The following is a 16,523-nucleotide window of genomic DNA, read 5'->3' as shown; positions in this document are numbered from 1 at the left end:
CCAGCACCCCCTTGGCCCAATATAGCCCTGAGTCCCCAGTAGTGTGAGTGTTGCCAGGGACAGCCCTCAGGATAGGGAACCTGTCACTTACCTTAGTTGGCCACTGGGGAACAGAAGGGAAGATAGGGACAGCTGGGGGGTTTCATAGCGGTAACCAATCCGGGGAGCCATAGCCCAGGGTCCTGTTGTGAATTAGTGGCACGAGACAGCTGGGGGGTTTCATAGCGGTAACCAGTCCGGGGAGCCATAGCCCAGGGTCCGTGTCGCGAGTGGCGAGGCCACTGGGGGGGTTTCATAGCGGTAACCAATCCGGGGAGCCATAGCCCAGGGCGGCGTTGCGCGTAGTACGAGGCAACTGGGGGGGGTTCATAGCGGTAACCAGTCCGGGGATCCATGGCCCAGGGCCCATATTATGAGTAGGGTGGGTACAAGACCTACCTATATAGGATAGGCAACCCCGAAGGCCCTAGGAGAGTGACCCTTAAGCCACTTAAGGATGCTGTGCTATAGGGACGGCCTGTAGTGCAGGGTGTGTCACGTTGCTGTATCGTTAGAAAGGGACTCAGCGGATGCTGCGGTTCCAGTGACGGAGTTCGGACCCACGTTGAGGGTCACAGAGAATATCGCCAGGATAGGATCAGACGGATTCATCACGCGTCTGACCCTTTGTGAAGCGTTGCTGACCCGAGCACCGGAGTGCTCGGCAGGTATCTACAGTTCTAAGTGCACCACCGGGCCCTTAGCTTAATAGTGACTGCGCAGTCACCCATTGATTCTCTGCAAGAGTGCGGGACATTGGGTGGGGTTCTTTGGACACTGGGTGGGATCACCTAGTGTTGGGGAATCGTCCTGCGAGACGTCATGGTTAGTGTCTCCTCCTGAGAGGGACACAGGTTATATTATGAATGTGATGTGTCGTATTACATGTTAGTAAAGTCCTTAGTTATTATACCCCATTGTGTATGTGATCATTGTGTTTGTCCTGCGAGGATTCACTTCCCCCTCTGGTGGGAGCCATCGCAGGTGGAGGCGCTGCACCTATTGAGTAAGTGGTTACCCCTAGTATAATTGCCCCAGGTTCCCCGTGGCGGAAGCTCAGCCCTCCTGCGAGCCAACAGGTAATGCACCACACTGGTAACACTGCATGTTCTACTCACCCACACTATATATGCGATTGGGTGGGGTGGAATACCCGTTACATATATATATTGTAATATCATATATAATAATTTTGGTGCCACCAGCTATAAAGCAAGGGTTCTAACTTTCTACATTCCAAATGGAATGTAAGCAGTACACGCTGGGCACACACAACATACTGTATATTTATTAGCTCACAATACCAACGTTTTAGTCCAGGCAATGGACCTTCGTCAGGGTTACAGTAGAATACAAACTATCCTTCCTTTTTTTTCAGCCTTTTTTTTTCAAGATGGGAAACAAAGTGCTTTATCTCTTTATTGACTGAAATCAGCCACAATACTTTTCTAATAGTATATAATAAAAAAAATAGTATTCTTTGTCAGTAGGTTAATTAGAGAAGGAAAAGGTATATAGTAGTTTACAACAGGGTTAGCCTTTGCATTCCAGGTCAGCGTAGGAGAGGAGTCTTTGGGAGATTGTTTGTATGCCATGTGACCTCTCCGCAGGAAGCAGCTGTGTCCAGTGCTCGTGGTGATCCTTGGAAACCCAGTCCATGACAAGACTGTAACCTCAGCACACAGCAACACCTGCGCTGACTCCAATTGTCACTCCACTGTAGTGGCAGATCAGGGTCGGGGATCAGCGTGCTCTTCCACCGCGCCTGCTCTCAGTGGCCCAGTTGCCCGGACCATCTATTACATTGCAGCTGAGCTAGTTCGACTGATGGGCTCAGTTGAATCTATGAGACCTGTGCTGCAGTCTCTCTATCACCGCATCCTGCTGTATGCTCCACCCCAGAACCGTGTAGAGGCCATCAAAATCATGAAAGAGGTAAGCGGAATTTAGAGCAAGGTATCCAGCATGCCATACTTTTCATAAGTCAGGATTCTTTACCTAGAATGTTTCCGCTAATTCGGTTGAAACGATTTATAGTTGTTCCTGGAGTATTTTACATAGGGGTTATGTTAAGTCTCCTATCTGCACTGAAATCAGTGGAGAGTTTTTTCTTTAAAAAAAAATCTGGTGCTACTTTTTACCTCACACATAGTTTAATGATTCTTTAAATAAGTATACAAAATATTAAAATAACAGAATCTCATTGAGTCACAGTGATGCATTACTTGTATGAATGTAACCTATTGTGGTCTCTCACACTCCATGCCCCAATGGCCCGGGTAGAGGAGTAGGTGTCCTCTCCTCCCACTGCCAATAGTTTCTGCTTTATGCCTCCATCTGTTTCATTATCTTCATTTGAGGTTCACACTGTTCAGGTTTTCTAGTCTCTCTTTCTGCACGTGGCAGTCATCTACAGACCGCCTACCTCTACAGCCTCTACCTCCACCTTACTCTCTGACTTTGAATCCGGGCTTTCCTTCTTTCTTTCTCTGGCTCTCCTATGCTTTTACTGGGGGACTTCAACTATCATATTGATGATCCTTCAGTCTCCTTCAGTCTCCTGGGCCTCTCATTTTCCAACACCCAGAAGGCTGGTCAATGAAATGTGTAGGGGATTTTTGTACTTATCTTAATGAGTTGTTGAATAAATTATTTCTATACAGAGGCTGACCTGTTTGAAGTCCTGAGCATTGGAGTCTTGTAGTGGTGCTATGCCGAATTGCTCTCTGTTACTTCCTGGTCACTATTTAGACCTCGTCTTTACTAAAAACTCTTCCCTTTCTGTTTTCTGTATCTCCCCCTTCTGCATCCTTACAATCACCTATCATTCACCAACATTTATTCCCCCCCCACCCATCCTTCCTGTTCTACTCGCGAGACCTTCAATCTATTGACCTCTCTGATCTACAGTAGCATAAACCCTGAACTCTAACCTCTCTCTTCTTTCTCTCCATCCTCTGAACATGACAATCTTGTCAACTCTTACAACTCTATCCTCTCATCCTCTCTTGATGTCTATGTCCCTTCTCGGTTCCAGCACACCCGACCCTGTAATGTACAGCCTTGGCTAAATTCATAAACATGCTTCACATACTTGCACTCACTCCTCTGAACGTCTATCTTGGAAATCTCACATGCTTGCTTATTTCTGCACTGTAAATGTCTTCCCTCCTGTTTTAACTCTGCTCTCTCTAACACCAAACAACACTATTCCTCCTCACTCATCAATACTTACAAATCCAAACCACGCCCTCTCTCTCCTCCCACTTCCCATCCAAGCTTTTGCCTACTACCTTAAAGGCAATATGGATACTATCCACAATGAGATTACTCTCTGATTCTACCTAAACCTCCTTTGTCCAAACTTGGCTACTTTTCTCCTGTTACAGTTGGAAGTTTCTAAACTGAGTTTCTCTTCTCTCTCTACCACATGCCTCCTCGATTCCATTCCCTCACACCTTAACAGAACTCTTACTCCTGTCTTAGTCCACACTCCACTCATATCTTCAATTCCTCCCTGTCCACTGGCACTTCCTCCTCCTCCTTTAAGCATGCAGTGGTAACACATATTCTCAAACACTCTATACCCTACGTGCCTTACTAACTGTCGTCCTGTATACCTCATGCCTGTTGCCTCCAAATTGCTAGAATGTCTTGTGTTCCCACGTATTATCAACTTTTCTCATTCCCATGCCCTCCTGGACCCTTAACAATCTGGCTTTTGCACAGCTCACTCAACAGAGTCTTTTTTCACTCAAGTAGCTAATGATCTACATGTAGAAAAATCCCATGGTAATTTTTCCCAATTTATCCTACTTTATCTATCTGCTGGTTTTGATACTGTCAATAACTCTCTTCTCCTTCATATTCTAAACTCTTGGTATCCGCAACAAAGCTCTATCCTGGTTCTCCTCATACCTCTCCCATCACATATTTTCGGTCTCTGTTGCTAACATGTCTTCGTCTTCTGTTGATCTGTCTGTTGGTGTATTTCAGAGCTCTGTTTTGGGACCTCTCCTTTTCTTTCTCTATACACTATCACTTGGTGACCTCATCAACTTGTTTACCCTTAAGAATCATCTCTATGCAGATGATACACAGATATATCTATCCTGCCCTACCCTTACACCTGCTATCCTGTCCCAAGTCTCTGATTGCCTCCTGGCTATATCCTCATGCATGGTGCTCTGTCACCTTAAACGTAATATGTCTAAAACTGTGCTCCTCATATTTCCCCCTAAACCTGGCCTAATATCCCCTTTTTCCATCACAATAAATAGTACTACCATGTATTCTATTAGCAAAGCACGTTGCCTAGGAGTGACAATTAATTCCTCCCTTTCCTTCTATATTCACATTCACAGCATAGCTAAAATTTGTCACTTCCTCCATAATATTGCCACGATCTGCCCTTTCCTATGTCTATCTACTGCTAAAACCCTAATGCATGCTCTTATCCTCTCTGATCTGGATTATTGTAATATACTATCAACAGGCAAAATGTTATCCTTTGTAATCTATCCAAAACTCTGCTGCTAGAATAATTTCTCTTTCTCCCAAAACAATCTCTGCTCATCTCCCCCTTAAATCCCTCTCCTGGTGTCCCATCACATTTTGAATCACCTACAAAGTTCTCTTTACCTTTAAAGGTTCTCCACTCACCTGCTCCTCCCTACATATCAGCTTTTATCTCTCATTACGCCCCTGCTTGCCTCCTGCGATCTATTCATAACTGGCTCCTATTCACCACTTTCACCTCTACTGCTCTCTCTCGCCTTAAACCTTTTTCCCTCACTGACCCTACCCTGTGGTACTCCCTCACACTCAATATACGCCAAGCACCTTCTCTCCCCAACTTTAGGTCAAACCTTAAAACTCACCTCTTAAATTAATAATTTCAATAGCCACCCTAGACTCATGACTACTGTCCTGCACCCAAAGTCCTACCAAACATTTTGCCCAAGCACTGCAATCTACTCCAATCTACTACAAACGTTGCAGAATATGTTTAAAAAGAGCCCAAGTTGAGATCTCCAGGGCTTTGCTACAGAGAGCTCTAGAGCAAGTGTCTCCCTTTGTTGGCCCTCTGAATCAACACCCTTGCATTGTGGGTCTCAGATGGAGTAGGGGATGAAGGCTGCTATGAGTTTCAAAAGTTTTAGGTGAAGGCAAGACTTGGCTAATGACCAAATCCTGCGAACAGACCCTTTCTGGGAGCATTCCAACCAGAGAAAAGGGATGCGTCAGCATCACAATATCTGGAAGAGGTTCCAGATGAGGATGAGTCCACCCTTGATGTTCTGTCCCTGTGAGCTTCTAGACAGGTTAGAACTGACCAGGATGTCCCTTGAAGAATGAGTATTAAGATGATGATTTACCAGGAGCATGTTGTCTAGATATGACAGATAAACAACACCAACATCCTGTTAGTCAGAGATGAGCCACTACCAACTTCATAATCATGGTAAAGGTATTGAGAGCGCTGGATACGCCGAAAGCCACAACTGTCCATTAATAGAACTGCCCTTTCCACCTGAATCTGACAAGCCTCCTGTGATTGGGATGAATTGGAATGCGTTAAAGGCATCTTTTAAATCTATTTTCTCTTATTTCGGGAAAACGTCTTCATGTCTGAGAAGGTTATGTCTGAACTTGTCCTTGAAATAGGACCAAAATAAATAAGTTTTCCATGTTGGGCAACTCATTGGCCCAAGGGGCATAGGTCATACACACACACACACACACACACACACACACACACACACACACACACACACACACACACACACAGAGTTAAACCAACCTGACTTAAGGGGATTCGTGATGTAGTTAAAGGCTTAGCCTATAATTAATGTGGCCCTTCTAACTGCCTAAAGGGCATTCTTAGAAGCCTACTGGAGCTTTCTGCACAATTGATGCAATTAGTTACCTCTCTCTGCCTTTTTCAATATAAATAGGAGACGACAAGTGGAATTTGCTATTTTAAAATTAATGTCAATGCTGGGTCAATATCTGCTGCTATTAGGACTAGTATGTCTGGTATGCCCATATGGCTTCTTAAAACCAGATCATCCTCTTTGACAAGAGCGGGATGGATGGTTAAATCATACACCTCTGACTCAAGGTTGATTGCCTGTCAGGTGACTAGGTATACTCTGGATGGCGGGCCTTCCCTGCGAGACTCACGCTCACCATCTGGATAAATGTCCTTCTACCCCATTCACTAGAGACACTGGACCTGGAGACCAGTCAACCGGGGTGGTAGAGTTGGAAACATCTGCTTTCTTTCTCCCATGAGCTTTTGTTTTAAACGGGGGGGGTAAATCCTCTCCTGCCCTTGAGCAACTTTTATGGGATATGTCTGCTCTTTTGCTGAGACTCCTCCAAATGGTCTGTAGAAGATTTCGGAAACGCTTTTTTTTGGGGGGGGGGGTGGTTCTTGCTCCTCAGAAGAGGAAATGTGAGAGGGGAAATATGGTTTTTGTGCACTTTCTACACTTATTAAGAGAGAAAGGGAGAGACTCTCTGGTAAAAACTAAACCTGGTGCTGGTCACATGTGCAGTCTTCTGCTGCTCTGCGTTACTTTGGTTTGGACTGCCTGTGACCATTATTTGTGAGACTTGCATTCCCACCAACTACGGCCATGTTTGTGACTGTTTATCCCACAGCACAAAAGCACACGCGTGCAATCCAGGCGCATTACTTACACATTCAACATTACTGAATTACTAACACTCTTAGTACGTGGTTCTTTCCCCTCTCAATTAACTCTTCAAATTTGTGCTTCAATTCATCACATGTTCCCATTTTTTCCATCGCCCAAGTTACCGTGACAACTGAAGTCTTTAGAGTTGATGACTAAGTGTTTATCTTTTTTTTTTTTTTCAACTTTGTTTTTATTAGTTTTTTGTGCATACATATCATAGAAAACAGGATGTTGTCAATTGTATCAGGTATACACCAAACTTACAGGAATACTTTACAAGTAACGGACGAACATTGGGGGACCACAGGACAGTACACAGACAGACTAACAACATCTAAGGACAAGGAAAAAGAGGGGGGAGGGGGGGTAGGGATGGGGGGGAGCGGCCTGGGAGAAGCGCTGATTCCACGTTTCGCAGGAGTCTTTCACCACCACTGCCTTTGCTCTGCTCCAGTTCACCTCTCAGAGGAGCTCAAACCGGATCACATCAGATTTTCGTTGGTCGGTGAGCCGATTCACCACTGTACCGCGGGGGGAGCCCTACTGTCCGATCGTCCCGTCCGGCTCCCAGCCCAACATCCAAGGAGAACCCACCTATCACTATCAAAGCCATATTGTGGCCTCATTCATCCCCTGAATATCAGTCTGGGCAAGCCATAATGACCATACTTTTTCAAATTTGTCGGCTGAGTCGTTAACTAAACTCGTTAACTTCTCCATTCTACAAATGAACCAAATTCTGTTTCTGATTTTATCAATAGAAGGAATTGCATTCTGATTCCACAGCGCTGCGGTCTCGCACCTCATAGCGGTAGCAAAATGTGCTATCAGCTTGTTACCCGATCTAGATACCTCGTTTGTAGGTTTACCTAATAAAAATAGCCACGGGTCCAGCTGTATTGTGAGCCCTAAAAAGATCCTCTGCAGCCAATCGCGGATCTGGGTCCAGACCGGCACTAATCTCGGGCAAGACCACAGCATGTGCACCAGATCCCCCTGTTCCCCGCACCGCCTGGGGCAGAGCGGGGAAGCCCCCCGGACGAATTTAGCTAATCTGATTGGGGTGAGATACCACCTTAATAATACCTTATATGAATTCTCCTTCAATGTCGTGCATATGGAGCTCGAGGCCGCAGCTTTGAACACCGCAGCCCAGTCCTCGTCCTCTAGTTGTGTCTGGAGATCCTCTTCCCATTGTGTCACGAAGCGGGGTTTGACTGTCCTGTCTGAGTCAGTATTCACCACCTCTCCGTACAAGGCAGAAATCAGTCCCCGCGTGTCCGATCCGTGCACGCAGAACTGTTCAAATTTAGTCAGCGGTGGTCTCACCGGGTGTGCGTTATAAAATGCCCGAACCTGGAGGTACCTCATAAAATCAGTGTTAGGTAAGTCCGTTTCTGACTGTAATAGTTCAAAAGATTTGATCTTGCCCTTAACCTCCAGGTCCTTCAATCGACTAATCCCTAATTGCCGCCAGCGCGGGAAGCATTTTTCTGCCAGCCCAGGAGCAAAGTCCGTGTTGCCATATAAAGGAGTCATCAGTGTGTGTTTGGAGGTCAAAGAGCAGCTACTTTTGGAAGCCTCCCAGACCGAGAGTGAGTTGCGCACAGAGGATAGTGGAATAAGCATATCCTTCACCCGTGTCCTCGGGTACCAGATTAGGTCCCTGAGCTCAAGCGGGGCGCACACCTCCTTCTCCAGTGCCACCCACCTCCTGAGCCCCGGGTCCCCATGCCACTGCGTGATTTGGCACAATTGTGCCGCTTTATAGTAGGATATGACGCTCGGAACTGCTAGACCACCAGCTTCCTTGTCTTTTTGCATAATTTTCCCTTTAATCTGTGTTTTTTTATCTTTCCAAATAAATTGAGAAATAGCTTTTTGGAGCCCTGCAATGTCTGCTCTAACCACGGCAACCGGGAGAGTTTGGAACAGGTATAGAATTCGGGGAAGGATGTTCATCTTGACACTATAGATCCTCCCCAACCAAGAAATACCATATGCCTTCCACTCCTGCAGCTCTTTTTTGAGAGTCCTCAACAGTATGGGATAGTTAGCCGAATATAAGGAGCTCGCCTTTTTTGTGATCTGCACTCCTAGGTATTTCATGGCGGATGGACGCCATCTAAACTCAAAGTTGAGTTCTATCAGCTTCTCCATTTCTCTTGGCATGTATAGGCTTAAGGCCTCTGATTTAGCTTGATTTATTTTGAAGCCAGAGATCTGGGCAAAACGCTCTAGAAGCTCGAACAGATTAGGCAGCGAGATAAGCGGCTTGGCAAGGGTTAGAATGATATCATCCGCGTACAGAGCCACTTTGTGCTCCTGCGAATGGATCTGTACCCCAGCGATATCAGCGTTACTCCGAATTTGTGCTGCGAGTGGTTCGATGCATAAGGCGAATAGCAGGGGCGAAAGCGGACATCCCTGTCTCGTACCACTTTTAATTGGGAATAGTTTCGAGGGGAATCCCTGGTGAACTACTCTGGCTGATGGTGCCGTATATAGTGCTTTGACAGCCTGTTGGAATTTGCCTCCAAACCCAAATGCGCCAAGCGTGGACTCCAGGTATGGCCAATCAATCCTGTCAAAGGCCTTTTCCGCGTCTAAGCTTAGGGCCACACCCCGAATCTCATTGGCTCCCATAAAGTCTATTATATCCACAATTCTTCTAGTGTTGTCGGCCGCTTGTCTACCTCTAATGAAGCCAACTTGATCCGGGTGGATGAGCCCTGGTAGGATTACATTTAATCTATTGGCCAGCAATTTAGCGTAGATTTTTACATCTGTGTTAATTAATGATATTGGCGGTAACTTTGGCAGCTAGTGGGATCCTTGTCCTCTTTATGAATTACCGAGATTGACGCCTGGAGCATCTGTCCCGGAAAGGGCTCTCCCGCCAACACTCCATTAAACAGCTGGAGCATGTGTGGAGCTAAGACTCCGATAAATTTTTTATAGTACAGGTTGGAGAACCCATCCGGGCCTGGGGCTTTTGATGCTTTAAGTTTTTTACTACCGCCTCTAGTTCTTCCCTCGTGAAGTCTCGTTGAAGAGCCTCTCTCTCCTTTCTGTTTACTTGTGGCAAGGCTGCATCTGCTAGGAATTTCTGTAGATTACTACTTGTCCTAGCATTGTGAACTACCTTCTCTCCATTATATAGCTGTTCGTAGAATTTCGCAAACTCCCCTACTATGACTTTAGGGTTTGAGGAACTCTGGCCTCCTGCTGTCGTAATAGATTGAATGTTAAAATTTGGTTTCCTATTACGGAGTCTGGTGGCTAGCATAGTGTCCGGTTTGTTAGCTTTCTCATAGAACTTCCTCTGCGTCCAACTCATGTCCTTCTCTGGAAGTAAGGAGGAGGTTTAGCTGGATTCTAACATCCTTCAACTCCCTCAGAGCATCATCTCTACCTGTCCGGTTATGTAGGATAGAGAGCTCATGTAACCTGTGATAAAGCTGGGATAATTTGGCTTCCTTTTTCTTTTTCCTATTTGCCGCTATACCGATTAATACCCCCCTAATCGTGGCCTTATGAGCCTCCCATAACAGTGAGTGGGATTCCACACTGCCACTATTTATCCGGAAATAATCTGATATTTCAGATTTCACTTTGTTTTGGATCTCCGGGATTTTGATTATTGATTCATTTAGCTTCCAGTTTGCTCCTGGGCTGGCATTATTCAATTGAATGCATCTCAGCTCTACCGATGCATGGTCCGACCAAGTAATATCATGTATGCTTGTATCGGAAATTTGTGGGACCATTCTGCCCGATACAAAGAAGTGGTCAATCCTACTGTAGATGTCATGAGGGGGGGAGTAGAAAGAATAACTGCGGTCTCCCTGGTCCTGCTCTCTCCATATGTCCACCAGGCTAGTCTGTTTGAGGCCTTTCAGTAGTGAGATATTCCCTTCTCTCTTATTATTTTTTTGGGACGTAGATCTGTCTACCTTTGCATTCATGACTGTGTTAAAGTCGCCACCTAGAATTATTTGTCCCTCAGCCCATAGCTGAAGCTTCTGAAAGAATGTGTTGTAAAAGTCTATTTGACCTTCATTTGGTGCATATATACACGCTAAGGTCATTCTGACCTGCTTAAGGAGCCCGACCAGCACCAGGTACCTTCCCTTTGGGTCCCTTTTAACCTTTTCAACCTGGAAGGGGGTGTGATTTTGAAACAGGATAGCTACACATTTCTTTTTCTCTGCCCCTGGTGCTAAGAAGAACTTCCGAAAGCTAGAATCGAGGAATTTCGGATTATTACGCGAGCTGAAGTGAGTCTCCTGTAGGAAGACCACGTCAGCCCCTCTCCTCTTGAACTCAGTGAAAGCGACTCTTCGCTTGCGTGGACTGTTGAGCCCTTTGGCGTTTTGCGAGATAAAAATTACCTCCATTTTATGTAGTAGTGTCTGTGTGGACCTAATATGTAAGCCGATCTGATCTTACCCCAGACCCTGGATATGTTCTGTTCGTGAACTTTGTAGTGTAGACTCCAGAAGCGCCTGTTCAACCCACCGCCTGTTGGGACTGGAGAGGGAAAGGGAAATAACATGATTGAGGAATACAAACATATAACACATATAAACATCATGAGAACCGTATTGGTCTTAAGAGACCTCGGGTTCAATGCCCGGAGGAGATATTTTCTCCCTGGACCCTCCTCCCCCCTGGTCCCTCTCTGTGGCTTCCAGAACTCGCCACAGATCTCCGGGTCAGAACCAGGTAGGTGGGATATGACCCCCCTCCTGGCGCGGACGCACATGCCTGCAGGCAGAGTGGTGGCTGCACTCCTCCCCGCCGGCCGCTCTGTGCGTTACAAAACCTAGCAACTGTCTTCACTTCTATCTATTTTATTAACTCTTATTAACCCAAACTTAATCTTTTAACTACCTTGAGCTCTAATCGTGAGCTCTTATCTTTTATCTAAAACTGAAACTACAACTTCACACCCTGTGCTCCTCCTGCTCTTTCGACCACTGACTGCTTCTACCTCACCCCATCTATTCCTCCCTGCTTCCAGGCTCGGGTGCTCTCCCCCTCTCCCCGGGATCATACCCAGCCCCTCGCTGCCGCATTTCTGTTATCCCTAGTGGGAGTCCTCTGCTTGCATCACTCCTGTACCCTTCTGTCCTCACTCATGTTCCTATTTCCCCCATCTACTCTATACTATATATACTCTGTATACGATACCTTGCTACTATACTATGCTGTATGTATGACTGCTATGCATGTATATGCTATCTTCTCCCCTTTGCCTCCTGTCACTGATGGGGGCCTTCGCCTCCCCCTCCCCTCCCCGCCCCCCCCCCCCCCCGTTCAGGTGCATCCCCTCCTCAAGCGGCCAGGCAGCCTCCTTCTGCACCGCTAGGTCTTTCCTGAGGAGTTCCGCATGCCCCGTGGTCGCTTCCCCGGCGGAGGAGCTCGCGTGCCCCCGCCAGAGGAGATCGCTGCACTTCCTGCTAGTCGCCTCTCATCTGACGTCATCTTGTCGTCTACCAGGGCTATTAGCCGCGCCTCTCCTCTAGCTCTCGCGAGAACGGGTCCCGTGACGTCACCGGTGTGGGCGTGTTAGTCTCATTCCGCGGCGGGCTGCCAGGACGAGAGGGCTGGATCGGGGGAGGCTCCCTGGGCGGATCCAGCCGGCAGAGCAGACCTTCCCGCCGAAACCCCCGCCGCCATTGTAGAGCTCGCGCCCTTCCGTCCTTCTTCTTCACCAGTAGGTAGAAATCCGCCATTTTGGGGACCCATGTGCTATGGCCATCTGCTGAATGCTGCCATCTTCGGTAGCGGGACGACTCTGGATCCTCGGCAGTCTCACGGTAGTGGGATTTCTGGCGTAGCCTGTGTGTCAGGGTGTGTTTAAACTGCGCAACGGGCGCAACTGCAGCTCGCGAACGTTATAGTGTCTCGCATTTACGGGCTTTTCCCTCTTCCCCCCTCCTTGCTTATTCTCCTCTCCGGCGTGGGAGAGGTGCCCTGCTTTCCTGGTGGGGAGTCTGTCCTCTTCCTCTGCTGGGCTCCCTCCGCACCATTGTCCTGTGGTCCCCGCACTCCCAGTTTTTTAAGGAAGGCTGCCCCTTCTGAGGGGTGCTTGAGCACCTGCGGTCTGCCGTTTTTAATGGCTACTAGGGCGAATGGGAATGCCCAGCGATAGCGCACCTCGTTGTCCCTTAGGGCCTTGGTTATGTGCCCTACTGCTCTCCGTCTGGCCAACGTTAGAGGGGACAGATCCTGGAAGATCAGAAGGGTAATCCCCTCGAAGGTAATGTGTGGGGTGGCACGGGCTATTCTGCTCACCTCTTCTTTGACAGAGAAGTAGTGGAGCCGGAGGATCACGTCCCTAGGGGGGTTGGAGGGCACGGGTCTGGATCGTAAGGCCCTATGGCATCTGTCCATCCTAAAGTCTGAGGCCGGGCTGCCTGGTAGTATTGAGGCCATCCAGCGGGATAGTAAAGCTTCTGGGTCCAGAATTTCTTCTGGGATCCCCCGAACTCTGAGGTTGTTTCTTCTATCCCTATTCTCCCCGTCCTCTTGTCTGGCTTCCAACTCTGCCACTCTCTGTTCCAGCGCCTGTACCCGGGAGTTTGTCTCCTTTTGGGCATTGGAGCTAGCGTCCATGCGCTCCTCCAGGTCGTTGGTCCTCGTCCCTATTTGTACCAGGTCGTGCCTGAGCCCCTCCACCTCTCCTCTGAAGAAAGATTTGAGATCGATTAATAATCGTGATATTTCTTTTTTAATGACTTTTGTTTGCTCTGCTGCCGCTCTGGAGCCCTCCGCGTCTTGGGCTGAATCTGAATCAGATACTGCCGACATCTCTGCAGTCCCTGCCTTGCTTTGGCCGGTGAAGTAGGCCCTGACATCTGACTTGCGTCGGGTCTTTTGTCTTGTAGCTGCCATCCTTTTTTGGGGCTTATTATCTTGACTGGTAAGGGTTTAGACAGCCGTCGCTATGTTTTTTTTTCCGAAAATGCTGGTTTTGCTAGTGATTAATTGCTTTATTGTGCCGGCGGTTGGTGGAGCTGTGTGTCTATGCAGCCATCCTCAACCAGCCGCGCATGCGCATCCGTGTTTATCTTTTTAAAGCATACTTGGCAGTCAGTGAACATAAATGTCTTCTGTGATGGATTTCCTAGCCTGCTGCTATCAATCTGATATCATCTTCCCCTCTTTTCACTCTCCCACAAACCTTCGCATGCTGCTTGAATTCCACTTGATGAATATTGACCATATATACTATTTAAAGGGGCTATCCAACGTATTACTGTAATTAGAAAGATTCAAAGCTGCAGTTCAGTCAATATCCTGCATGTGTGTTTTTTTTAATAAATCAGTTCTGTAGTAAGAAAAAATACTTTTAGCATTTTCTGTTTTTAAAAAAACAACTTTGAAAGACCAATTTTCTTGTATTCTATTTTAACAAGCATTTGCTAAGGCACTGCCCCTTCATGTCCTGTCACAAGCCCTGGCAGACCCCTTTGTCAGCCCTGCCCTCCCTCTAGCACATGTCAGTGCAGGAGTGCTCATGAATATTCATGAGCTTCCACTGAGTGACAGAAGCAGAGAAAAAACATATCCCTTCTCTAATGATGTCACCAAATTTCGCCGATCAATACATGGAGAACAAATTGACTGGCAGCTATACAGTTCTATAGGTAATTAGAGATTGCCCACATGAAACTATTGAAGTAAAAAAATTAATTAAAAAAAAAAAAAAAGACTGAACTGCAGCTTCAATTAGGCTTCAAGCAGCAGTCCAGCAGCAATACACATTTTAGTTATTTGTGTCCTGTGGAAAATGAATGTTTTTATTTTTACTGGGTCCCGTTACTGTTTGTTCATGCTCGTGAAATACTTATTGCACTTACATGTTATGTGTTTGGCTACTGAATAAATTATCATTGCTTCACAAAACTAGATTAAAGGAAAATCTACCTGGGGAATCTAAAATTCCCAAGTAATCTTCTCACAAAGGAGATTAAAGATGGTAAAAACCCTACTGTATATACTGTAGCATTTTGTTATTTGGAAAATATTTAAATTATAAAAAAAAAAAAAAACATTTAAAATAGTTACTTTTGGTCACTTGTGTATAAGATGGTATTGCCCCTTTAACATGGGATGGGGTTTGGTGTACAGTACAGGGGAACTTTCATTAATTACATGGAAACTAGTGTATCTTAAGAAGGAGATTTGCATAAGCTGCTTGCATCTTCTTTGAGCAGCAATTCCAATTCCCTCACTGGCAGTAAACAATGAACATTACACACAACAAGGATCCTGATGAAGGTATCTGAACTACATTTCCTTTCTTTTAAAGGTCCTAAACAATTTATTAGATGAAAAAAATGAATGGGATTTGTGCTTTGTATCGCTAATCATGGTTCATTACTTGAACAGGATGATCCTGTGTAGATGTTGGGGCCAAGTGAATTGTTTAGGAGAGGGAAAGTAGAGAGAATGAGGCTATCTTATTTTATTAGGCATACGTGGCCTCTGCTTTGCTGTTACATGGTTGAAAAGATACGTTTATTGATTTTGTTAAAGTTTTTTTTACTCAGTGCCGACTTTAAATCAGGATATAAATCACTGTGCCTCAGTGGATGTTAACATCAGTTAAGAGATCTATATTTTTATTGCATTGAGTGAACACTCATGGGGGTTGACCGAATGTTTTAAAATAAACATTACAGTGCACACAACATTCTCCAGTTACATTGTTGCCTTTGCTTTTAGATGCGCTCAGGCATAGAAAGAGCAGAGTCTGCAGTGGAAATGTTCGCAAATTCCGCCCATATTCTAAGCGTTGCCTAAACTCTCTGGTATATAAAGCTATTTCCTTTTGGCTACTTACGAGACGTGCATCATTACTTATTGAAGGTCCGAAAGTAGAAAACTCGCATTGAATCTGTAAAGCTTTTAGATCTAGAGAATACCAGAGACCTGCTGTGCAGATTGTTTGGTTTGTACAGTATGTGAGAAAATCTCTCCTCAATGTGCTTGCCTTATGACTTTTAGATGATCAGCAGTCCTCAAAGGCTTTTTGATTTGGCTGGACCGTGCATCTCTGAACCAGAATCAAGGAAGAGGTCCATTTCAAAGAGGAAGTCACATCTGGACCTTCTAAAGCTGTAAGTCATATTTACTGTTACTACTAAAATCATCTATTTTTTAATGGATTTTCTTCATGTCAGGCATGAAGCATGCTGATCTTGCCATGAACAAGTTTTACTATAGTTTTACTCGCATATTTATCAGGTTAGTATCACTATGTATGCTATAATAAAAGATGGAACTTAATGGTAGTAGTACAGGGATCTTTTTAACATTTTGTGAAGTTCCAAGTTTTAGCAAACATTGTTGCACTATATTGTAGATTTATTGTTAAGGGATCAACAAGAGACATCTTCATAGATTACATTTAATGTACAGACTCTACTTTGTTAGAGTTCCAAGTGCTATATCACCCCACACAGCTTTGAACAGGGCCACCGGCTTTCCTAGGGCCCAGGATTAGAGCTTCGCCTGGGCTTCCAACCCCCATGTCAGCACCACACCCCCCATGTCGGTGCCACATTCCCTCCCCATCCCCCCCCTGGTGTTGGTGCCACTACCCCTCCTTTCACACTGTATTTCTCTCCTCCCTCTGTCTCTCATTCTTCCCCTCACTCACTCTCCCCCCTCCCTCTTCCCTCCACTATCTCTCAATTACCCCCTCACACTCAATCCTGCTCCCTCAGTCCACCCCTCCTCACCCTAATTTCCCCCTCCCCC

General features: G+C 46.0%; 1 protein-coding gene across 2 annotated transcripts in view; it reads left to right on the top strand.

The window, feature by feature from the left end:
- ARFGEF3 (ARFGEF family member 3) overlaps window positions 1-16,523 on the top strand; it is a 127,025-nt gene that overhangs the window by 56,638 nt on the left and 53,864 nt on the right. For both annotated transcript variants that reach the window (XR_012801143.1, XM_075597828.1), the window contains exons 10-11: window positions 1,650-1,974; window positions 15,768-15,880. Coding sequence is in view for 1 of the 2 variants with exons in the window: in XM_075597828.1 (XP_075453943.1) it covers window positions 1,650-1,974; window positions 15,768-15,880 (438 nt within the window). In the remaining variant the exon portion in view is untranslated. The remainder of the gene's footprint in view (window positions 1-1,649; window positions 1,975-15,767; window positions 15,881-16,523) is intronic.

Source organism: Ascaphus truei, chromosome 4 (assembly GCF_040206685.1).
Source record: "Ascaphus truei isolate aAscTru1 chromosome 4, aAscTru1.hap1, whole genome shotgun sequence".
Classification (NCBI taxonomy): domain Eukaryota; kingdom Metazoa; phylum Chordata; class Amphibia; order Anura; family Ascaphidae; genus Ascaphus; species Ascaphus truei.
This window is presented reverse-complemented; position numbering and strand designations above follow the sequence as displayed.